Raw genomic sequence first — 26,588 nt, forward strand, 5'->3', positions numbered from 1 at the left:
GGGGGAAGGGAGAGCATGAGGATAAATAGCTGACGCACGTGGGGCTTAATACCTAGGTGATGGGTTGATAGGTGCAGAAAACCACCATGCCACACGTTTACCTATGTAATAAACCCGCACATCCTGCACATGTATCCTGGAACGTACATAAAATTAATTTTTTTTAAGAAAAGGTAACTTTCAAAACAATAGATTAATGCATACATATACATACACTTGCATAAAAGGCAGTCCTAGAAGATATGTTCTGCTTAACTTTTTTACAAACCCTTTCCTAGGTCTCACTATGTGCCAAACACAATTCTAAGCACCTCCAAGACTTTGACTCATCCAGTCTTTTAATAAGTCCACGGTATTGGTAGTCATAATAGCCCCATTCTACAAATGAGGATATTAGAACTCAGAGGCCTTACATCATTCATGGCAACTTGAGCAGGGAGGGCCTGCAGTCAAAGCCACACCTGCCCGATCCCAAATCCTACTTCCTTTCCTCTGCCTGCTTCACATGACCAAGGATGTTGATGTAATTGCTAAGTAAGGAATCCTGGAAATCTACTAAGGAGCTGGCACCGACACTCAGGTGCCCACATTCTAAATCTTGCCTCAATGCTGAAATCTCTTCTGAGGCCCAGGAAAAGCATGGTGGGTGGTGAACAAGAATTCCAAAATATCCTTCCAGAGAAATCCCACTGCTGCAGAGCCATGCCAAACAGATTGTACAGTCTCCAAACTATATTCAGACCCAGACATACAAACACTGACCTGAAATCAACCTACCACCCTCCACGTCTTCGTTTTAAACAATGTTTGGCAGACAAGAGTTGTTTGCCTCTTCTACAAATGCTTGTAAACTTATTGAGCTGGTTAGGCACTAATTTTTCTACACGCCCACCTATCATAGGTCTGGACTCAACATGTCAGCATTCCATTAAATATTTACCACATTCATTTACATCTCCCCCAACCATATTGAATAGAGCTCAACGTGGAAATTCACAGACTCCAGGGTGGCCATTTGTTTTTAGGATTACTGCACAGACCTCACTTCCTTGGAGATTCCCTGGCTGGCCTCAAAGATGAATGCTTCTTTTAGGACCAAAATAGAACAAAGGGACAAAAGGGAACTGAAGGATTTAAAATTAGGATAAAAAAAAGAAAGAAAGAAGAAAAAAATTGGCACTGGAGTTGGCCTGCCTTAACCATCTAAAACTTACCAATGATGCCCAACTTTTAGTGTGGTTCATCCCATATGTTCCCATACTCCCACTGGGACCTAACATTTGCAGGCGCTATTTATCATTCTGGCTAGTGGTGTGCTCATCTGCCTACCTCGCTAAGCAGCCTTCGTTGTTATTTTTATAATTACTGGGAGTCTTTTTCATGTTGCACTCTGCCAGAACTCCGGCTCACCACACACCTGTTCTACGCAGAACACATGGAGAGATGGGGGGTGGGTCTGGCGATTGAGAGAAGGCAAAGACAGCCTTTTCAGCCGGCTATAAAAAGCAAAATCAAGAATAAAGCAGAAGTCCAGAAGCCACTAGGTACCTTTTTGTTAAAAGCTGTATTCTGCACTGACACTTTATTTAACAAACATTCTGTACGTCTAAGAGTTTGTTTATAAGAATGCTGTTCTGATTTTAACAAATATTAAATGGTTTAGTTTTCATAAGGACTGACAATGAATATTATCATTCCCGTCTCACAGATGAGACAATTAAAACAAAGAAAGGTTAAATAATTTGCCCAAGGGTGCACAGGTGGTAAGTGGTAGACTTGAACCAAATCTGAATCCAGGTACTTATGGGTGAAACTATTCTACCATGCTGCATCTAACCAGAATCACTCTCACCACCAAATATCATCATCACCACCACACCACCACCACCACAACTAACACCATCAGCACTGTCACTACCACCACCAGAGCCACCAGCACCACCAGCACTACCACCATGACTATCAGCAACACTACCATCCACCATCACTGCCATCACCACTATCCCAACTCCATTACCATGGCCATCACCACCACCACCGCTATCAACACCATCACTATCACCAACACCATCGTTACCACCATCACTACCATTACCGCCATTACCACCACTTCATCACCATCAGCACCGTCACTACCACCAGCACTACCACCATCACCTTCATCACCACTACTACCACCATCACCATTCACAATCACCACCACCACTATTTTCACATCATCACCATCAGCATCATCACTACCATCACCACCACAGTCACCACCACTATCACCACCAGCATCACCACCATCACCACCAGCATCAAAAGTAGAAGTATGTATTGAGTTCCTTCCATTTTGCTGGGTACCGTACTAGGGTGCTATACAAACTAGCTTGTGCCATACTCCTAACAATGCTATGTCTTTGTGGTCTTGCTGTTACCTCTATTTCATAAATGTAGAAATGAAACTGCAGAGAAGTCGAGAAACATGCCAATAGAGCTAGTTGGAGGCCCATAAGATTTGTAATTTGTTTCAGACTCGAAGTCAGTTCTGTTTCACATTCCCGTGAATGCACTTCACTCCTGTACTCCTGCAGCTGGAGGCAGCGGGTGGAGGTACTGCTCACTGGACATTTCATAAAACGGACTCCCTACTTCTCACCCACCATATTAGAAGTGGGATGCTAGAGAGCACCTCACCAAGCTGGTGAGTGCCTTTGTCTTTGGTGACTGCTACCAACTAATATATGAGACCAGTTGCTTGGTGATGGTGACGGTCCTAACGGCAATGGAGATAGTGGTGGTGATGATAATAGCAATGGATTGGTGACAGTGGTGATAGTGGTGGTGATGGTAGAGTTCAGATGGAAATTCTGAGCTCTGGGAGCTTTGGCCTAAGATATGCTGAAACCTTGGTAGACTTGAACCGGCCTGTCACTCTCTTCCATGAAGCCCCGTACCACCCAGGTCAGTGCCACCTGACTTCACCAAAGCCTGCGAAGTCTGACTTCAGGGAGTTGTATTTCTTCTCTTCTGGATGAACATCAGCTTTGGGGATGAATCTCAGGCTTAATTTTCAAAACGTTTTACTCCTGGCCGTTTCTCTTCTGTCCACTCCTAGTCCAAGCAACCATCAGCTTGCACCAGTATTATCATAGTGGCTTCCTACTTGACACCCCCATCCTCAGCTTTCTATCTTGTCTCCCTCTATTCTCTGCAGAAGAGCCAAACTGGCCTTTGTAAAAGGCTAAATATGGTCATTTGACTCCTGCCTAAACCCTCTTAGTGTGTGTGTGTGTGTGTGTGTGTGTGTGTGTGTGTGTGTGTGTGTGTTTTCCTTCTTCTTCATTCCTCTTGGGAAAAAATCCAACTCTAGGTCAAGATTTCCAATCCCCAGTGGTCTCCGGCCCTTATGGGTCTCTTTACCCCTCTCTCACTGGCTCACTGGTCCCTTTGTTTTTCCAGCATCTTAAAGACACCTAGGTGTGCAACAGGCACTACACACACTCTATGCCTTAGTGTGAATCCTCTCTTCCACCCTGACCCCACCTCCTTGCCTACCTCCCACTCCATCTCAGCTTTGATGTCACTTCTTCAGAAAAAGCTTCCCCCACCCCTGAATCCAACTCCTACTCTTTTCCTTCAGAGCATTTATCACACCTGGCAAGGCACAGTTATGTGATGATCACTTGCTCACGGCCTGTCTCTCTCCCACAGGCTTGTAACCTCCATGAAGAAAAGCAGACCTGCTTTCCTTGTCTGTGTCCCTTCAATGACCAACCCAGTCTCTGAGACAGAGGCTAAATAAGGATGTGTTGCATGAATGAGTGAGTAAATTAATTATTAACCATTGACTTCAGGGAAATAATCAGATTTGATGTGACTTAATCATTCTAGGGCCTCACATGCCTTGCAATAGATGACCAACTATGGCTTTTCTAAACAGATCATGCAGTGTTAGGAAGATTATACAAACAGTTAAAAACATAGCATTTCTCTTCTCCGATAGTACCATATAACTCTCAAAAGTCTGCTATGTGTAAGCAGATAGTTGTCTTATTCTTATGTAATACAGTAACTGCTGCCTTGAATTAAAGACATCATTATTTTGGAAAGTTGATCATTCTCTGATACACAAAGTGAAGGATCCATCCCTCATATAAACACATAATCTTCTTGGCACACCGCATGATTAAAGAGGAAATGTGATTTTATTTTTTTGGAAACTGATATTTCTCACAAAGCCAGGAAGAACTATCAGAATAAAGGGATGTTTGTTTGGGTGAATCACCAGCTTTGCACAAATCCCAAGTGCTAATTGCATAATGGGTCTTTACAAAATGCTGTAATACGAGTTCGGCTGGTTTCTTCTGTTTGGGGTTTGAAAAATAGATTGTTTAGTAACCCATCAAAGATATATGTAAACCAAGTAAACAATAGAGCAGATGTTGACTGCTGTCTTGTGCCATGTAGACATAATTAAAAACAATGAGACACTCACGGATTCAAATAATAGAGAACAAACACAAATACAAAAATCAGTAGAATATAAATGTAAACTGCATTTGCCGGACACCTGCTTTCCGAGTCCAAAATGCTGTATCATATTTCCCTGATGAAAAATGTGTGTAATGTTCTTTATTTACATATATATATATATATATATATTCTGTTCTCCACTTTTCAGGAAGACTGTAAAAGGCTATCTTCCACAATGAATATTTGCTTCAATTTCATCACTACTGACAAGCATACTGGACAGTTAAAAAGATTTATAAGCACAAATGTTAATAAGAACCAGATAGCTAAAACTTTCACATTTGTAAAAGAAATTCAAGCCTCCGGTTTGGGTGGGGGTAGGGTAGGGTAGGGCTTTAATCATTTGTCTTTGCATTTACTCCTTCATGTATTCATTGAAGAATTGTACTAAAATGACATGTCTATTTCCTAAAAGCCTTACATATCTTTCTTTTTTAACTCAAGAGAATTTCCTAAAATCAAGATTTTATCATAGACAAAAATATTACTGTTGACTAGAATATTTAAAGTATCATTCTAATTTTCTAAATATTCTGTTTTACCCCCTCAAACTCCTACTCTGTCTTCTGTTGGTTTTCAGTTCTCAGTTCTATAGGGAAAGAAATATCACCACACACAAAATGAAATGCATGAAATAATTAAGAAAACACAAGTGCAAGTGCAATCCATTAAAAAAAAAGAAATAGAGCTTTTCTCTGCCGGTATCTTGAAAGATTGATTGAGGGCTCCAAATAAAATATATGAGGTTATGATTTGTTTTCTTCCAATTAGGAAAAAAAATAAAAGCTGAGGTTAAAATTAGAGCTTTCTATGGCTTACTCAAGAGAAGAAACTTTCCTACATCCAGAATTCCCAATCCAGAAAATAAATGTCCTCGATAACGTTCAAAACGAAGCAGCACTCTTTTTCAGTGAAAAATTGAAAAAGATTCATTTTTAAAAGCCTCAAAAACCCCATTGTTTAAAGATCACATCAAGCTCCTGTTGACTTATTGTGAACGAATGGTGACTCGGCTTACAGTCAACTCGCCCTCTCCCCTGCCTGTTGTTTTTGATGATATAGAAGGACGGAGGATTCTAATGTGATCTGCATCTCTTTATGCTAATAAAAGAGTATCAGCCCATTTTCACAGACAACACCATAATGCATAAACACCAAATGGGAAACAAATAGGTCCGTGATGCCACTGTGAAACAAACCAATCAGCCCTGAAACACCTAAGACAGATCGCATCCCGTTCTTCATTCATTCTTTATAAAAAGGCAATGAAAATGTCTCTAAGCGAATCTGATTAAACACACACACATACACAACCGCGCACAGGCGCACACCATCTCAGAGCTCAGGAAGGTTGTAAAGCACTAAATTCTTTTGATTTATGAAGCAGTCTTCACCGCACTGAGCAAAACAGCATGGCAAGGCAGGACCCCACTCCCTGAAACTCCTTTATGAACACGACCAGGCCCCGCCAGTGAACAAAAGCAGTGGTGCGGGGTGTATAAATCATTAATACGGTGCCGGGCAGTGACTGCGTTTCCTCTGTTAGTTGGAGAGCTCCGCAGTACAACAGGGATTTGGGGATTGGAATTGGCTGCGGAGAAATACACTCCATCATTCTCAGTGCTGATGATTCTCACAGCCTCGTTCTTTCCCCTCTCCCTCCCTCCTCCCCAAGTCCAACAGCTTCATGGTTTGCTGCAATTCATTAAACAAAATCGTAATGACTTAAAAAACAAAATCGGGAAGAGCTTCAAAGTTGACAGGTCGCTTGAACTCTTTCCTCTTTTGACAAGTCCTGCCTTTGAAGGAAAAGAGGCCCACTCCATCAATTGGAGCTATTCTTCCATCGCAGGAACCTGGCAGAGATCTCTCCGTAAATCATACAGAACCAGCCACTGACCAGCACAGTGAGGAGGAAGACATAGGGATGGTGCAGAATAGTGGCTCTAAGTGTCGGTTCTGGGGCGAAAGTGTCTGGTTTTAAGTATCAGCTCTCCCACCTAAGCCTTGGATTCTGCATCTAAAAATGAAGCCATTAATTTCAACTCCCTGGAGGCTTTTTGTGGGGGATTAAATGTGATAATCCATGTAAAAGTGCTTAGTCGTGTGCTTGTCACAAAACACTCCATAAAAGTTATTGATTATTTCATTACTTTAATTATTTTATTATTATGATCGTCATTGTGGAAGAAGGCTGGCTTCTCTCGTTACCTAAATGGTCTTACAAGCCGCCTCTCCTACTGCTATCTGAAAGAGCCTCATTTTTTGAACGGAACCAAAGAGACTTAAAAAAAAAAAAAAAAGAAAAAAAAAGAAAGATAAAAAAGAAGAAAGAAAGGAAAAAAAAGTCTTCAGGAATCCTGAGTCACGTATTCTAAATGGAGACCCCCAGTGGAAGGTTCTGCCACTGCACCACGAAGAAAAGAGAATTTCTCCACTCAACCCCTTCCTGTGTTAATTGCTCATTGCAAACCCTTAGGGGGAAAAGGAAGAAAGAAAGAGAGCAAACAAACAAAGAAAAATGCATAGTTTTATACAGATTATTTGGTTGAGAGAACCTGTCAACGAGTTTAAGCAGAGACAACAGATAGATCCAAAGCAAAGCCACTTTCAGGAGGCGCTTTTGTGTTTCCAGAAATTCCATGAGTGGCCCGGATGAAGAGTGATGTGGAACTAGGAGTCCCACACCCCTTTCTTTTGCTTCAGAAGGAAGAGCAGCAGTGGGGAACACGCTGCCTCTCCTAGAACAGATCCAGGGCCTGAAAATGCACGTGTCAGCTCTCCCAGTCCATCCTGAAACTGGGGTACCCTCCCAGACATCAGTGCCAAGCACCCAGGAGCCCTGGGGCCACCAGAGAGCCCCGCCAGACACTCCCAGACTCTCCTGGGTGACAATCTACACTTTAGCAGGGCCCCGCCACATTAAAGCTTATGGGAATAAACTTCAATGTGTGCCCAAGTGTCTGGCATCACAGAATAATGACGTTCTGAATGGAAATAAATGAAGGCCCTGCAGTGTGATTCTGTCAGCTTTTGAAAGTAAATAACTTCACTACTGACAAGAGCAAGACAATTTTTATTTTCCTTCCTTCTGACACTGAGCATTAATTGAGCTGTGTAGCCATATTACAATCCAGTGACACAAGCAGGAATGACAGCTCACTGGAGGAAGAAAGAGAAGAGCTCCCAAACAGGGTAGTGGAACCAAGAAGACCCAGAGTGACACCCAAGACCCTTGTGTCTGTGTCCTTGGCAGGCCGTGGGTGCATTAATCATGTTAATTTGAGAGAAATGGAAAACAGAAGTTTATGTCCAGCTTCAATAAACAAATCCTACATTTCTTTAACACGTTGCCTTCCTTTGTTTCATTGTTGTTGTTGTTGTTGTTGTTATTGAGACAGAGTTTCACTCTTGTGGCCCAGGCTGGAGTGCAATGGTACAATCTTGGCTCACTGCAACCTCTGCCTCCTGGGTTCAAGTGATTCTCCTGCCTCAGCCTCCCAAGTAGCTGGGACTACAGGTGTGCTCCACCACACCCAGATAATTTTGGTATTTTTAGTGGAGACAGGTTTTCACCATGTTGGCCAGGCTGGTCTTGAACTCCTGACCTCAAGTGATCCACCTGCCTCTGCCTCCTAAACTGCTGGGATTACAGACATGGGCCACTGCGCCCAGCCCTTCCTTCATTTCTTTAACAAACATCTATAGGCTGCTCACTGCATCCCAGGCACTGAGCTAACTGTTCCCATTTGTATCTTACTTAATCTCACAAAGAACAGTATGAAATGGTTATTCTAATCCCTGTTTTTCTGAAAGACCAATTAAGGCCCCAAATAAAAAAAAAAAGTGTCTTGCTCAATTCAGCTGGATCAGCTAATTGAATAACAGAGTTGGGATTAAGCCTTCAGCTCATGACTTCTGTCCTACATACAACTTCAGAAACACTATCGTTTTTTAAAAAAATAACTGTACTTTTGGGGAAGCTGACACCAACTGGCTCTAAATAGATCCGGGTTTTTCATCTGAATTTTGCAAGACACTTGAGATGGACAGCTGCAGTGTGTAAACCTCGCTGTTCCTTCTGGGTTTAGGTACCAATATTGTTCTCACCTTTCCTTAAGAGCAGGGCTTGCCCCATGCCTGGATTCAGGCAGAGCAAGAGGAAGCCGATCTATGAAAGGGAAAAACTGAGGATATTTGTTATTGTTTTTGATAAGGGGAATCTAGTCATTGAGGTGAATCCTGAGCAAACATCAAATGCCAAAAAAAGAAAAGGTTTATCAAGACTAAACCTTTTATGCATTTACTCATCATTCCTAGGAAATTGGAGTCACTTAAATCCTACAGTTGCTTCTACTTTGTTCTATGGCTGCAAAAGGGGAGAAAAAAAATAGTCATTGCATCCCTGGGAACACACACTAACCTTCTGAATGCTTTCCAATCCAGTTCCACTTTCTAATTTTGATTCTGTTTCAAGACACATAAAGAAAAGGATCAAAACAGGGTAAGACTGCTCTTCGGCTAGAGCTTGGCTGAGTGCTAAGGACCACAGCAGCTTCCCAGTCCCAGCCCCATCATCTCAAAGCCCTCTTTGGGATGTAGATGTTGAATGTATGGCTATTTTCCTTTATTGTGCACTACTGGCTGCTGATCTGGCAGATGGAAAAAAAAGCATCTCAAAGAACTTAACTCTAGCCTTGCCCCTTGCAAATTGGGTCAAGGTAGGGGAATGAGTAATTCCAGACCAGACATGGCAGAGGATTCCCAAGGCAATCCAGCAGGCCAAGCGGAAGTTTTCCAAAGTGTTGTACTGCATGCATGGTTCACAAGATGGCAAAGAGATGAACAACGTAACAGACTATCTGTGAGGGCAGGGGCCTTTGCTTTGCTCCCTGGGAGAGTCTAGAAGGGCAGCTGGAGTTCCATAAACCTATCAGGAGTTCCATCAACATGGAACGGGTGGATGGACAGGTGAATGAATACACATTTAGTTCCACATATGCTGGGAAAGTGTGATCACAGGTGTGATTCAGTGACTATGTTTTACTTCGTTTGGGCAAGTCTATGTTTAATATATAAGTTAATTTTTAAAAATATTAAGTAGATATCAACTCTGGTAATGGATAGATTGGCAGGACTTAGGAAGTGGTGCCTGAATGTCTGAAGTTTGAGAAATACTGGACCACAACCATTATTTCCATGTTAATAAGTATGCCCCTTGATGAAGTTTTGATAAAATATACCAACAGGACTCTGGGCGCTCCACAGTCAATGACAGTCTTTACAGTTTTGATCAACATCTTCTCCTTCTGTCTACCTCCTCCCCACCAGCCCTGGTTCCACATTCTGGCTCTCTTTTAGCCAGAATCAATCAGTCAGGGCTATAGCATGACAGGAAGATCAGAAACAGCAGTGAAAACCCTCTTTCCCCAAACCATCTCAGGAGCCAGGACATTGCAACCACGCAACCTCTTTCCTAATCATATGCCAGGGTCAGGAACTGAGTTTCACGATCCTGCAGAGAGAACCCTGGCCAGCTGTGTCTCCCAGCAGAGGCGGCCTGCAGGTCCATTGCTCATTTCGCTAGCTCGCCTGTATTCAGCATGGTTAAAGGGCCAGGACCAGCGCTCTTCTGAGCCATTGTGCCTGACAGCTGACCCTATCTGACACAGCTGCCCTCAGTAGGGCTGGGTGAGGCAAGCTGCATCATGCCAACAGCCACGGGCCAATGATCAGCCCGGCAGAGTTCTCTTGGGCAGCACCCGGCAATAGGAAACTTTATTGATAAATGGAACTTTCTTTGCTTTTCTTAATTGAATTAAACAGCACACTGGGACACCTCTCCCCATCCATTAAAAAGGTCTCTGCAGATGGGGCAATTACGCCCACACTTGTCAGCTCTGCTTCATTCACGGGATGACATGTCCTGCTCATCACCCAGCCCCCTTAGGCACAGAGTCAGCAACCTGATTTTGTTTACAATGCTGCAATTTCTTTCCCTTCCACAGGACTATTATTTGCCTGACAAACTACACTGTTTTTACCCGGCCTATATGAATAAACAAGCATTATGTTTCCTCTTGGGGCAGAGAACCTGGTTAAATGAATCAGAAAACCCTAAAAAAGACTGTCTACCCTCAGTCCATCAGCTACTGGAGAATGACTCAAGGGTCAACCGTAAGGAAAACAGATGGTTGGTGAGCACTAATAACACGGACTTTCTCCAGCCAGGCAAAGGCAGGAGCATCCAGTTGCATGTTCTGACACACAAACTGCCTCGAAATGGCAGGCAGAGCAGGCGAATGGCACAAGGCTTTGGTCTGTGGATGAACAGATGCTTACAATTTTCAGAAGTGATTGTTGGATTAAGTAATTTTAACGCAGAGGCAGCCCAGGTGGCCCTGCAGGCCATGTCCACAACACGCGGCCCTCCATAGGTTCCCCAAAGGGGGGAGGCACAGATGACCCCCAGCTCACCTGAAATGTGGGCCTTACCTGCCTGATAACAGCCTAACATTTCATGCCTTCTCTTAATTGGAAAAGATCAGAGAAAGAAGAAAGATTGGTTAACCAATTTATGACATAAGACATCCCTCTAGAAAGACACTGAGGGACCTTTCTTCTATCAGGCAGCCACCTGGGCCTGGAAATGTGCTCATCCCAGCCACTTAAATTCCTTTAAACAATTCAGATATGAAGGTAATCTAGCCTAATTCTTTTCTGCGTTATTGACACTATCGACCACCCCCAATCCACAGCACTATCTAATAAATCAAAATGGGATTAAGCCAAAAAGGAAGAATGTGATAAAACGCCATTTTGCTCACTATAAATCATCAGATGGAGTAACACAAAGTAAGTAACTGCAATGAGAATTGACCTTTTCTACACAGCCATAATTGTTAAGACCTACCTAATATTTCCAAAATTTATAACCATGGCTGGTGCATGGGGCCACCCTCCCCAACTCCTGCAGCCTTACGTTCGAGAGCCCATCTTCCCCAGGTGATTCTCTGCACTGAGAATCGCTTTCTAATTAAAGAGAGAAAGGGTTGATATGCAGGTTTCAGTTCAATTGCTTTCGATCTGAAGATGTCCACAGTGAGCAATGGCTTCATTTACCGGGAATTACCCTTTGTACAAACCACTTCACTACTTAAAAGAAACCACATGGATCATCATTAAGTGGGAAAAATTACCAATCTTCGAAAATTGACAATGGCATGGCCCACTTTAGAGGCTCTTTTCTGCCCCCTCTAATGTGGATTTTAAGCATTTGACGTAGTTTTAAATTTAGGCTGATAAAAAGGTTCTCAGTGAATAGCGCTTGACAGATGAGAAGCTTTCTTAGAACAGTACTGAGAGATGCTTATGGTAGTGTAAGAACAGAGAAAATTAAGTTAATATGCTACTGATCCTCTTTCAGGGCATTAAACTCAGTGAAAAAAAAAAAAACCAGCTCTGGGTGGAATCTGACACGCAGTTTGCATCAGAAAACAAATCTCATCATCCATCCAGTCTGTTGCCTCACCATACCTTACCATGAGATGGGTGCTATGAGGTTTGCCCTCTGTTACTTAGAATGGAAATAAACCATCTCTAGATTTCTATGTCCTGTGCGTACATGCATGTGTGTGGCTGTTTTCTATTTCTTCTCTATCAGGAAAACAAAATAGGTTCTCCTTTGACCTAGCTTGCTGCAAACCCCTAATGTGGAATTGTATTCAGAATTATTCCTCAAAGCAGGAATGGTTCCATGAGTACTTACTTTGGAACGTGGAAGATTCTGTACTGGGGATATGTGAGCTCGAAGTTCAGCTTCAAGAAAATTCACCATCAAAGAAGACACAGCATGAAGCCACTGCAGTGTATCAAGAAAGGAGATTGAAGCAGGGACTTCCCTGGACAGCAAGATTGAAGCCAATTGCTTCAAGGACTACTTGTCCATTCCATCTGAAAGCGGTTGATGACCACAAAATATATGCATTATACTAGATGTGTTTGTATATGTGTCTGTGTGTATGTATACACATGTGTGTGTTCCTATGTGAGTACATCACTGGGTCTGATATCTAGACGCCAAAAGGACTATTTAGCATTATCCCACCTTGCAGCTCTAAACTGTAGTAACATCTCGGATGTGGAGGAAAAAAGAGGAGGAGGAGAAAAGAAAAGAAATCATAGCTGTAAGTAAACACTTATCTAGATAAAAGTTATTGGGACATATAAATAAGTGAAACAGGGTAAGTCAAATAATGTAAACATCATAGTTGCCTCCTCATTGGCCTAAATAAATAAATTATTCATGGCAAAAGTGACATGTTGTCACTTACACTTGGCCATTCAGAGTAGACTCCAATGCTGAGGCACCCCAATTGATTTTTGTTTTCATGAGTTGTCTTATGGATAAGTCTGGGATAATTTAGGAGGAAAGGTTGGATGTTCATGCTGAGACAAAGAAAGCATTTGATGAAGTCATTTTCCTTAGCTGTTGGATAAGAAATAACCATATGAAACTGCATTCCAGAAATTATACTTCAGGGAAGACTCGATGGCCCCTGATCAGAGTTTGTGGATATATAAAACAAAATGATAAATGCTCCAAAATGAGATCAATGTGGGTTGATTATTTTCTTATGTGATTGCTGATCTCAGTGATGAAGACTTCTGAATTATGTTTATTTCTAAACAATTATAAAATAAAATTGTTTTCAGTGAAGGTGTCACTTATCATAAATGTTGCCTGATTCATCCATTTGATCAATTTACTTTGAGATCAAAGATTAGCCTTCTGCTCACCAAAATTAGCTAGAGATCCAATAATAGCTACAGATTAAAGGCAGATAAAAAATATAGTAGTGGTGTCTGGGTACAAGATACATAAATCATATCGATAAGTAGTATGCGGAGATTAAACTATTTCACACTCTTAATCAGCCGATTGTCTGGATTGCTAAATAAAATAAGTGACTTGCGACTTTTAAACAAACTATCATGACAGTAATGGCCAGGAGAGATGACTCCAGGTATATCACTTCCACCCTAGCAGTGAGCTTCCAGGAAGGGCTAGAAAACCTAATTCTGAATGAGACAGGCAAAAATAAATGACCTCCTTTATTACACTTCAGGCATTCAGAGAAGCTCAGAGAAAACACACACACACACAAACACACACACGCACACCATTCCCACATTATGTCACAGTATCACATTATAAACACTTTCACAGATAGCATTGCAAGTCCTTTCAGGGGAGGGGGAGGTGCATTCCAAAGCACATTTCAAAATCCACCCTCCATCTATCTTCATATGGAACCATGATGCTGATTTAGTCACTTCTAAATATTTGTTGTGGCTGCCAATGTTTTCTTCAAGCCTCCCCTTTCCAGAGCAGGGGTGTTTTTCCTCGTGGGAGAGACTGCCTGGAAGATGCTGAGAACCTTTGTGTTTATCTTATATGTTTGTTCTTCTCATGGCAAGAATAACCTCTCACTCAAAGTCACTATCTTCTTTCCTAAGTTGTGCCCAAATGAGTAAGCCAATTTAATAATTTAGAAGGCAGAAACATAGATTTTTGAAATCCATGTTTTTTTGAAAAAAAAAAAAAAATACCAACACCACCACACAAAGGAACAGAGAACATTGAGTACCTATAGCATTCTACTTGCCAGGTAAATGATATTCAAATTGATTAATAAATAACATGAAAGAAGTAAATGTAAAAGGCAAAAGATCAACTCAGTAATAATTTGATAAATCCAACTGAGGCTTAGCATCTATAGAAATGCTCATTACAATTTTCTTCTGGTGGAAATAACTGGTATAAAATGCACACACACATACACATTTACACACACACCCACAGCAAAGGCACAGAAATTGTGGAAGATGAAGCATAAAATACGTTATCAATATTCCCTTGGGAAATGTTTTCTGGCATGATTTACTCAATAATGAATGTAATAAAATAATATTGAAAAGAACAAATTTGCTCACAAGGTTTTTTTTAAGACTGTTCTCAAAAAGACGTGCAACAGAACATACATCTAAGAAATATTTTCTGGAGGCAACCAACTTGATAGAAAATCACCCAACTGTTCAAAACAGAATCCTGACATTTTATAAGAACATATATTCCTTTAACACAGGTTGAAACTGAGGGTCTTGGGGAAGAGGGCCACTGTCAACTCTTGCAAAGGAAGTTCTGTTCACACACTCATGTTAACAAATGGTACTCTTGAAGTGAGTCCATGGAAAAACAGATAAAATGAGTATAACCACTGTAAACCTTCATAGAATAGGATGGAGATCCTGGGAGGAGGAAAGAATTTTCATTTGCATGACAAAACCCCTTCTAGCCCTTCAGTTCACATCCACAGCCCCTGCCCAATGACAGAGAGCTGGCCTGTCACCCTACAAGGGCAGTGTTGAGCTATTTCCCAAGCCCAGGAACCAACTCAGGAAGCAACCCTTCCAATAAAGAAAGAATGACAGAGCAGAGAGGGTCCCAAGGAAACACCCTGAGAAAGACAGGGAGTAAGGTGTCAAAAGACTGAAATGTGTACAATGAATGGAAAACAAAGCAAACACAGACTCCCTCAGCAAGACCACTAAGGAGAAGTGAAAGGGAGAAACCCCCCCCCCCACACACACACACACAAACACCCTTACACATGCCAAGAAAGACAACATCCTAAACAACTCACCTTCATCACAGCATTGCCAGTGAGTTTGAAGGCAGACTGGGGCTGACACACTCCAGAAATTCAAATGCTCCAATCCCATGCGGACCGAATATAGCACCACACAAACTTAGGAAAACACACACACACACACACACACACACACACACACACCACACACTTTTCCTTTCCACTCTCTATTAAATCAGCTGAATTAACACTACAGGCACCGGAATGCCTCCACAAAGATTCAAACTCTTAGCATCAAAGGGGTCTTAGACTCAGATCACCAGGAAAGGCACTGACACAAGGAAGATGGTAGCAAGGAAAAGGCAGTTTTCCATTTCAAACTCCCGCTACCCAGGCTGGGCATCAGGCGGTTTTAAAGTATTCAGACAGGTGCAGAAACATCTCAGCGCGAGGTGCCCGGGCTCCACAGAGAGCGGGAGGCTTCCATCCACCCTTTCCATCGCAACGCGGGAGCCCCCTCCTCAGAACCTCTGTAAGGCACCGAAGCGCAGCCCAGTACGCACGGGGACCCATCTGGCCGAGCCCCGGGAAAGCAGCCACCGAGGGCAGACGCGCGCCTTACCTGCTGTAAGTACATAAAAGTCAAGGCACACGAAAGCTGGGGACACATCCCCACGTTGGGGAGCGCCACGCAGGTGGCCCCCGTCAGAGGATGCTGCATCATGTCTCTCTGGCGCCCGCCGAGCCCGAGTGGGGACGCTCGCATGCAATCACGTTGCTCTCTGCCTGGGCGCTACAATTTTTTTTTTCTTTTTAATTTTGCTGGTTATCTAAGTCAACGACCGGTGGCTCGCGCTCTCTCTCTCTCTTTCTGTCTCTCTCTCTCTCTGTCTCTCTCCCCCCCTCTCTCTTCCTCCCTCCCCCCACCGCACCCCGCCGGTCCCTCCTCCCTGGCTCTCTCTGCCTGGGGATGTGCTAGATCCCGGCGTTCCTCTGTCTCCAACTAAAACACTTGCGGGGACCTGGAAACTAGTTGGTTCCCTTTGCGCGGTCGTCTGGCTTTTCTGGGTTGTTGGGCCTGCTTTTTGATCACCCAGAAAGTGGAAGGGGCCCCCCACCCCATGCCCCTGTGAAAGTGACACGAGAACGGGCAGAGGGAAGTTCTCTGAAAGGTGCAGGGGGTGCGCTGCCCTCCCGAAGAAGCTGAATAGGAGGGGGGCAAGGATAGCGCGAGGGAGGGAGGGGAGGAAAGGGTGGGACGGAGGTAGAGAGGGAGAGAGAGGGAGGGGGGACAGAGAGAGAGAAAAAGAGAGAGAGAGAGAGAGAGAGAGGAAGAGAGGTTTTGACTCACACTGAACCTCACTCCGTTGGTCCTGATGCTGTCTGTCTCCTCATTTGTCAAATGGGTCCAGGGGAAAGATTTTTTTTCCTTCCCTCCCCTTTGCTTTTTTTAAAAAATTATTTATTAGTTTTTGTTTAAAAAAAAAAAAACCCTCACCAAAATTTAAATTGGGTCTGCTAAAACCCTCTCCCGGTGAGCAGGCGAGCGAGCGCCCCGCGTGCCCGGCATCAGGCGAGCTGGACAATTAGCGCGATGGCCCAGCTGGGACCCACAGTGGTAGATGGTGGTGGCGGTGCGTTTGCCCGATTCCTTGCCAAATAAACACAGAAAAGGGATTTCCCCTCCTCAGGAGGTGGAGTGCTGAGACGTTAGGGGCTGGGGGCAGGAGGGAGCTCGGGGGCTGAGGGAGGGGAGGAGGTTTCTGCGCCCCCCAGCAGAGCACCGAAGCGCGGATGCACCCCCGGGCGTTTGGGGCGCAGCTTTCGCTCTATGCCTCGCCTTGGTTGGGCAGGCAGCCCCGAGCACAGTGAACCAGCCCCTGAGCTGTTCACTGAGAGCAACCGCCCAGGCTGGCGTGGAAATCAAGCCTGTTGGACTAACGTGCCAGCTCGGGGCGACTGGAAGGGGGCTTCTTCCAGCCCAGAACACCCGCTCCTCTCAAATTATAAATGCACAGGGTAGGGAAGTCCGTGTCTGATAAGAGATTACTCCGTCGGCTGCAGGGAGCAAATTACAATGGTTTATTTATTTATTTTTTTATTCTTGCCTGTCCAGCCCTCCTTGGCCAAATTAACATTCTGCTCTTGCAAGCGGGTCTCCCCTCCCCTTTATTTTATGAAGTAATCATTATTCATTAGTAGATTTCGTTAGTCTTTATGCAATAAAATAGGATGTGATCTGCAAATCAAAAGAAAATATTAAGACTCTAACTCGTCCTTGGTCCGCACAGGAAAAAAAAAAGCACATTCTTGCATTCTTGGCAGCAATAAAATCGTGATCAGAAATAGTAGCCATATTTCTTTTAATATAGATCTTGACCCAGTGATTGGATTTTCTTTTTTTTTTTGTTTTCAGGCCAAGAGATCAGCTGTCTAAACAGCAGCTTTTTTGATCGTTGGGCTTTCTGAAAGAAACCTTGCTGACAGCTTCTCACTGACCAGCAGGACGGAACCGTACCTGAGAGGGGATGGGAGCTCTCTCACAAAAGAATATTTGGGGCAGAACCCTGGAACTGGCCACCAGGGACATCCCAAATGTCCCCTCCTCCTCAGGGCTCACCCCGACATCCTCACCCAAAAGAAGACTCTGAACCCAGCCATCAGCTCGCAAGGCACAACTCACTTTGCAGGCTCATCAAAATGCTTTCTGAAGAAAAGAGAACTAATTATCCCACGGCTCTATTTTTTGTTGTCACTCTGTTTGAAATAACTATAAAGTCTTCACTCTGCCTAACACTAGGCCCCAACCCGCTGTTTCTTTCTACTTTTCATCTTGCAAAACTAGTGCCTCCAAACTCTCTGGGGCTCACACATCCCATCAATTTATCAGGGACACAGTAGCATGTTTAACCCTTTAGCCCTAGGCAGAAGTTCATCCAGGGGATTGGGAAAGTAGAGGCTGGTATTCTGTACTGCTTTTATTGGTGGGTGCTGGCAGTAGTTAGTTTGAAAAATGTTTGCTGTACGTTGCATCAGAAGTCACATTCATGGGACAAGCTTCGATTAACAAATAAAAGAATTCCCTCTTTTCTTCTCTTACTTCCTACCTGCCTTTATTTATTTATTTTTACATTCACAAAACTAAAGAGAAAGTCACTCCACAGAACACGAATGGAATAAAAGGCCAACCATTCTAATCCTCACTCTCCCTTTCCCATTCTTTACTGTTGCCTCAAGCAATCTGATGTACTGACGTGTTTGCACTGCTTTCCTTTTTTTTTTTTTTTTTTTTCTCTTGCTGGCATTGGAAAAGCCTGTAAATACCCCAAGAAGAGGAGAGAATTTTTTCCTTCAGTTCATTTTCATAAGAAACATGATAAATAATACATGGCACTTTAATAAGACTTTATCTGAATGGTTTAATGAAAAACAAACACATTATGTAAAGACCCAATAAATGCTCTTGGCTGCACTGAGGCAATACAGATTTTCCAGTCCGTTTTCTCCCCAAAGTTGGAACCCCTCAGTGGTGATTAGATCCCCACAGATCCATCCTGCAATAACAGCTCAGCCTTTCCCTTAAACTTCAGTTTTCACAGTCAGACACACTGAAGATCTGCAACGTACAACAATGAGAAAGAGACCTAAATCCACATCAAAATTATTTGGAGTCAGGCTCTGTTCTCTGGATAACTAAACCTGAACATCTCTCCACCAGTGCATGCAAACACAGTCACACACGGGGACAAGACCCCTCCCCATAAACACTGCAACTATATTAAGGAGCCCAGAGGAACACTTTCCCATTGATAACATCAGTGCTCCTTAATCAGGAATAGGGCATCCAATGACCCCAAATCAAATGGTAGCATCACATCCACAACCATTGCTCACTTGATGACAACACTTTGCCAGCCTTTTAAACAGCATCTGGGGATAGCAAATTTGAATTCCATCTCAACAGAGACTGAGAAAGAGCCATATCAAGGCCACTAGCTCTGGCATGATTCTCCAACATCAATAAATGGGAGAAGTGGGGAAAGAAAATACCCTTATCTCTCCATAAAAAAAATTTCTGGGCATTCAGCATCACATGGGTTCATATGCATTCAAGGGCCACCCTGCCTGCATTTCAGCTACAAGGACGCTTAATGGAATGGTTATACATACCCCACAGGAAGCTGGAAAAGTGCAGGAAAATTGGCAATGAATAATGTCATCTTCAAATGAAACTTCCTTAGGCAGAAGGCAACTACCCAAGTTTTAATTTGACTCATAAAATAATATTGTAACTTTTTTTCTTCCCCCAACTTTGCCAGCAATTTAAAAGAAGAATGGAAACCATTTTTTTCTTTTCTCATTTTCATAATTATTTATTATAACTTCCCAAGGCTGTTAAAATAGCAGACATTCCACTAAAAAAAATACTTTCTGTAAGAGTTGCCATACCTCAGAGCAAGAAAGACTCCAGTTCGACAGAAAGAAGGACTTGAACTTCAATGTAATCATCTATACTGGGGTTAGCTCAGTGGCAATGTCATGGTGGGACTTAGAAATATTTTACTTTCACTTCCAAATTTAATGTGGGGGACGATATAGTCTCCATCTTCATTAAAGTGAGCATGAAAGTATCTTTAGAAAACTTTATTATTTATCTGTATCAAAAGCACTTTGAGTCACCGACTTGTTCGAACACCTGAATCATATTTAGTTAGTGCTGATCTCATTCCACGCACTGTTCTAGCGCCCAGGTCCGCATCCGTGGGGCCGGACAAACAAAGGTCCCTGACATTAGACAGTTTACATTCTAGTGGGTGGGGGAGGGGTGGCAGAAAGTAAATAATACAGAGAAGAAATAAGTACAGTACAATAGATGGTGGTGAGTGCTGTGGGATGCATAATAGGCAAGATCAAGACCAGGGAATTAGGGAAACCAGGGTAAGGCAGACAGCAGTGAAATCTACCTAAAAAGTGCACTTGCTCTGAAAAAAATGCAGTTTCAGCTTCAAGAAAGCCCCCCTTGCATCCTGCTCCTTCCAATCTTATTGCCTAAGCCTCAGATTTGTTTAATACAGATGGTCTCCGACTTGCGATGGGGTCACATCTGGATAAATCCATGGTAAGATGAAAATATCCTATGTCGAAAACATACTTTCTACTTATGATATTTTCAACTTACAATGGGTTTATCAGGACATACCCCATTGTAAACTGAGAAGCATGTCTACATGAATTCTGGAGTTCTCTTGGGTCAATCTACTAGGGGTAGCGGTGAGAAGTTTGGCACTTCTAATGTAGACATTAAGCTGGCCTGTTGGCCTCTAGAATGTCTCAGCCCCGATGGTCCCTCTGAGCTGTATTTTGCAGAAGCTCCATTTCTCAGACACAGTTTCTCTAGGCAAAACACGATCACTCCACACTGAGTCAGAGGGTCCAGGATTTTGGCAGCGCTCAAATGAGAACAGCGCTCCTTTTTCAGAGTAAAGGGCTTTGTCCCAGGCAGAACCAATTCCAACCATTCAGCAGCAATTGCTTTGCATGTAATGACAGGATCGAGATTAGAGCCTGCTTCTGTGTAAAGGACCCTCAAACTCCTCTAGCTTTCTAGCCTGGGTGTGGGTTGTCAGTGAGTCCAGGACTAAAAATAAACCATGTTTGCAAGAGCAGAAATACAAGTGCAGGCAACACCCAGTTCACAACTAGCTCCCACTACAAATGCGCTTTTCAAAATTACATTGGTAGTTTAGAACACTTCATGGCCATCTTTTGCCTAAAAGACTGACATCAGTTAACAAATAAAATCAAATAATTAAATGAATAAAATGCCTACCAATAACATATAGATTTCACATCACTGTGGAGAAATGGGTAACCTGAAACACAGATGGTGGGAATCAAAACTGGTAGTCCTGGAGATGATATTAATATTTTGGTGCTCACTATCAAAATCTAAAATATGCACATCTTTCAAAGTAACTATTCTAATTCTAGATATCTGTCCTGCTGAAATACTTGAGCTAGATACATGACACATAAACCAGGATATTCACTCCAGCATTGCTTGTAAAAGCAAATACAGTTGACCCGCGTACAAGACAGATTTGAACTATACAGGACCACATATGCACAAATTCTCTGCCACCTGAGAGACCCAGAGACAGCAAGACCAACCCCTTATCTTCCTCGTCCTCCTCCTCCTCCTCAGCCTACCTCATGTAAAATGACAAGGATGAAGACATTTATCATGATCCACTTCTACTTAATCAATAGTAAATATGCCTTCTCTTCCTTATGATTTTCTTAATATTTTCTTTACCCTAGCTTACTTTATTGTAGGAATACATATATTATAATGCATATAACATACAAAATATGTTTTAATCCACTGTTGGCTTCAAGTCAATAGTGGGCTAATCATACTTTTGGGGGAATCAAAAGTTACACACAGATTTTGGACTGGGCATGTTGGCTCACGTCTGTAATCCCGGCACTTTGGGAGGCCAAGGCGGGTGGATCACTTAAGGACAGGAGTTCAAGATGAGACTGGCCAAGATGGTGAAACCCTGTGTCAACCAAACATACAAAAATTAGCCCTCAGGCATAGTGGCACACATCTGGAGCCCCAGCTACTTGGGAGGCTGAGGCATGAGAATCACTTGAATCCAGGAGGCGGAGGTTGTAGTAGGCTGAGATCATGCTGCTGCACTCCAGCCTGGGCAACAGAGTGAGTCTGTCGCAAAAAAAAAAAAAAAAAAAAAAAAAAAAGCTATACACAAATTTTCTGCTTTGTGGTGGGTTGATGCCTCTAACCCCCATGTTGTTGAAGGGTCAAATGTAATAAACAGCAATAGGGGATAAATAAAACAAGGTATAGCACATGCACGCAATGCACCAGTTAAAAAGAATGAGGGGCTTCTGTGTGTCTTTCCTCGGAAAAATCTCTAAGAAAGTTCTGTAAGTAGTTTCAGGATACATATAATAAAATTTCCCATGTGAAAAATCAAACCAAAACAAACAGCAAAACTCCACAATTCTTTAAAAATATGTGTGTGCATGCATATAAACATCCACAGAAGTATGTGCATATGCATGTGCATAAAATAGGCATACATGCAGTCACGTGAAATGCATACAAAACGGCCCAGAAAGACGTAAGTCAATCCAATAAACGCTTTTAGATCTAGGGTAACAGAGGAGGGGCTATTAGGGGGGATTTCAATTTTTACTCTGTACAGATTTATGTTGCTTAGATTTTCACAATAAGAATGTGTCTGTGTATTACTTTTATAATAAAATGAAACAGTTATATTATTATCACTGCTACTACAACTACCACTATGACTGTTGTTATTATAAAGCCCCCAGGCTACATGTTCCTAAAGAATAATTTTTTTTTAATGGTGGTAACTTTCCCTGGCTAGTACATGAACACCTGCTTAAAGCCACTACTGAGTTGCAATATTCTGGATAATTAACATCCACAACAAAAAAGGGAATGGACTAAGCTACACAGCACCTTAGTGTCCATAGAGGATTTCAGTAACCCAGAATCTCGTATCCGTTTACAGCATAACTTCTTAGGGACAATGTTTTCTGCTTATCTCGTCAGAAATCAAAATAAAAATACCCAGATCCTCGTCCTACCCCTTCCTCGAGTGCCAAGGCTGCTGAGAAACGGACTGCCAGGTTGGAAACCTGCATATGTTTCTGGAGAAGGGATGCAACTGATTTGCAAACCCAGGTATGTCTGATTCTCAATTACCCATCTCACAGGGTGAGGTAGTTTGTCTTTACACCAAGCCTCACATATAAAGCAGGAGATGTGGAAAATGAGTTTGTCCTTTTTTTGTTCCTTCAAGCCATGGCCCAAACTGCCTTCCCTCTTCCCTGCAGGCACAATGAAGAGAAAGCTCAGAAGGTACAGACAGTGTCTTCTCCCTTGACCACTGAGCCTCGTCTCTCCTCCTGTCATCTCACTGGCTACTGACTATGGCTCCCATGGAGTGCAAGCTTGGAAAACGGGATCTTTCAACCCAGTTCTTCCCCCAACATGAGGTTCTGCTGTAAGCCACTTGGCAGGATGCCTGCATTTACCTTTACACATACCTATACTGCTCACATTTTTGAGGGTGAACAGAAACACAGGACTCAGGGGCAGAGGGAAGGGACACAAAGCTAGGCTCTTCTTAACTCCTGCATTTCTGCAAGTAGAGGAACAGAACTGCTACAAACGAGCTCCTGGGAAACACCATGAAAGTCTAAAGCTATTGTGGATTCCAGTCTGCACACCAAAGAAAGGCCCAAAGAGTCCCAGGACTCTGAAAATGGTTGCATGGCCCACATCCGTGGCCAGGGACAGGCTAGGGAGCCTATTCATTGCAGCAAAAGCAGCCATATGCCCATCATGAAGGCATTCTGCATCTACAGAAACACACAAACTCATTTAAATTCAAGCTTTGCTACTTGCAATCTATTGGGAACATGAGCATGTGAGCTAACCATTCCGAGCCTTCGTTTTTTTCATCTGTAAAATGGGGCCAATGGTAGCACCCTTACAGAACTATAAGGATTCTCAGACTTCTTGTCCCATAGCCCTCAATTACATGGACAGTTCCAAGAAAAGTTTAAAAACGGTAAAGAGATTGCATGAAAATTAACAGCTTTTAAATTTCTTGCCAAGGTAGTACATTCATACATACACACATAAACTCATATACACTGTCTACTATAATCAGCATTTAATAAAAGAAACAGCATTTTACACCAAAATGCAAAAAAAAGGACATAACCTGAAAATAAAGGACAGTCCTTCAAATTGATTAAATTTAAGTCTATTAAAACTTTCACTAAATTGCCCTTAATTTTCTCATTTAGCTGCAGTCTGTTGAAAATGTCATTACAGAATCCAATGAGTCTGTGGATCGGCATTTGGGAACCACCGAGATAATGAATGTAAAGTGCTTCTTAGCATAGGCACTGGCACACCAAGTATCAACAATACTTGTTAGCTATCACGAGGAGACTAAAAAACAATTAATAGTTACACTCTTTAGGCTTGAAGAACTTCTCTTTACCCCCACAGGTTCACTGCAGCAAATCAAACCAAACACCCTTCTCATTTCTGAGTTCCCTGAACCACACAGCAGCATGCCTTTCACTTAGGAGAGGCTTAATAAAGGTCAAATGAATTGAATTTGTTGGATCACCAGAGTTTATTCTTGTTCCTCAATGACTCAGCCCTGCTCATTCAAGGCCACCTGAAATATGGAGTTCTGATGGGGTATTCGGGAACTCTTTCTGGTTCATATGAGGGTATGCCTCAAACACAAACAGTGAGACTCCAAAAGGTGTGTACTCCCCTGAGTACTATTATTACGAGGTATTTTTATTTTCAGTCTCCAGTTGATGAAACCATCATTCCTCCTTCTTTGCAAAAAAAAATTATGCAAACGAAACCAACAAAGTCAATACATTTATGGAAGGACTAACTTCAGATAAAATTTTTTTTTGAAAAGTTTTTTTTTAAATGACATGGCACTATACGAAAATGTATAGACATCATAGACATCACCTTTCTGCCCTGGTCTTCTGAGTACACAATTTATTTAACCTTGCTAATGAATCAAATGAATGCAAGCTTACACATTAGCCCTTGTCAACTAAATTCTTCATCAACTGTATCTCACACAACATCAGGTCAAGTCCTTCACTATTTTGTGAAGACTGACAAGGGTAATACACGTTAGAAAGTTACTTCTGGCCAGATGTTAATTAATTCTTTTCTGATCTTCACAAAATCCTGCAAGGTAGATTATTTTTATAGTTCCAATTTACATAAGAAGAAACTGAGGGCACAAGAAGTATCTATCTTATCCTTCTAATAAGAGATGGAAAACAGGGTTTTCTGGTCTGTTGAACAAAATGAGAAAGCATCCTTTTTAGCGACGCTATACAAATAGCAGTAGAGATGCTGCTTACAAAATCACCATTTTCATCATCATCTTCATCATCATCATCATCATATTCACCATTTTTTACAATATCTAAACCTAGCAAGCACTTTTGGGAAGAACTACTCTATGCCAATTTATCTTCAAGCTTTCTTTTTCCAGGAATATATCACTGACCCCAGCCGCCTAATTTTATCAAATGAAATTTTCCTAGGTTTCTTGTCCTTACTCAATTACAGCAGGGGTAAGTCCCACCCTATCTGCAGCTTGCCCTAAGCTTTTCAAAAGAAAAGATTGTGCTTCAGTCTTCTTTTTTTTTTTTCTTGCCAACACTTTCTTATCATCATTCCTGGCAAAAGTGACAATTTATGGAGACAATGTTCTATCAGAGCAGCCAACTGACATATGACAAAAGAGACCTGAGACACAGCAGGAAGAACCCCAAATTAAAAGGTACCCAGAGCAAGCAAATAACTTCAGTTCCTATAGCAGCTTTCCTGAAACAATCAATTCCAGGAGGTGATGCAAAGAGAAGGTGCAGCGTTTGGCGCTTGAGAGGGTGGAAGTCTGTTTCCAGTGCACAGGACTGAATGTAAGTGCGTGGGACAAGGAAGGGTAGGCGGCAGAGACAAAAACAGCTAAGTGGTGATTTCTCCTAATGAACAAGTGGGTGGGAAGGTCTACTTTGGGAACCCTCCACCCCACCCACTCTCTGTGTTTCGACTTCTGGATGAAACTCAAGCAAATCTGAAGGCAAACAAAGCCTGCAGAAGATTCTATTTTTCCTCTTTCATGAGCTTGGCTGCAAGGTTCTTTGACCCCAGAAATGCTCAGAAATTTTACCTTTAAAGTAAAAGATGAGTTGTCATCAAGCATTTCTGACTAGAAGTGACTTCACCTGTAACATCTCCAGCTCTGAATTAATCCACCTTGACCTCTACCTTCCCAAGGTCCCATCCTGGAACACAGGTCAAAGACACCCCAGGAATTCTTAGTCCCTGGCATAATTGCATACCTTCAAAGTCTGATGATTGTTGGAGGTGAGATAGGAAGGATGTAAGGAATCATACAAAACTAGGTTTATCTGCAAAACTTACAAGGTTACACTGGGGATGTATCAGGTATTGGGTAGAAAATCTTCCTGGCTCTCAAAAATCTCACCTTGGCAAACAAATGATCTCTAGGATTCCAAGTCTTAGTCCCCAAATTGCAATTCACAATTACAAGCAGCTCATGTTCTCATAACCTCATCTGGCCTGTGAGCCCAGGTTCTTATATTCCCTGTCTCGGGGTTCCATTACAAAGACCCACACATAAAACTAATTAACCCATTCTGCAATACATCCACTAAATGATGCATGTATGAGTAGACATGGAGATGGTGGCAGAGAGAATGGAAGATGTGATTCTCATTTTAAAAACATAGACAAGGATTGGTAGAGTCACCGTTCACTATCCATGGGTGATT

At 42.5% G+C, this 26,588-nt stretch overlaps 1 protein-coding gene across 13 annotated transcripts in view; it reads right to left on the bottom strand.

Moving 5' to 3' along the window:
- RBFOX1 (RNA binding fox-1 homolog 1) overlaps positions 1-26,588 on the bottom strand; it is a 2,489,097-nt gene that overhangs the window by 392,801 nt on the left and 2,069,708 nt on the right. The window contains exon 1 of one of the 13 annotated variants that reach the window (XM_030799117.1): positions 16,522-17,590. The exons of 11 other annotated variants lie outside the window; for them this stretch is intronic. Coding sequence is in view for 1 of the 2 variants with exons in the window: in XM_030799111.1 (XP_030654971.1) it covers positions 15,793-15,936 (144 nt within the window). In the remaining variant the exon portion in view is untranslated. Of the gene's footprint in view, positions 1-15,792; positions 16,420-16,521; positions 17,591-26,588 lie in introns of those variants that run through there. One more of the 13 variants, XM_030799111.1, reaches the window with a different exon arrangement.

Source organism: Nomascus leucogenys, chromosome 18 (genome assembly GCF_006542625.1).
Source record: "Nomascus leucogenys isolate Asia chromosome 18, Asia_NLE_v1, whole genome shotgun sequence".
NCBI classification, from domain to species: Eukaryota; Metazoa; Chordata; class Mammalia; order Primates; family Hylobatidae; genus Nomascus; species Nomascus leucogenys.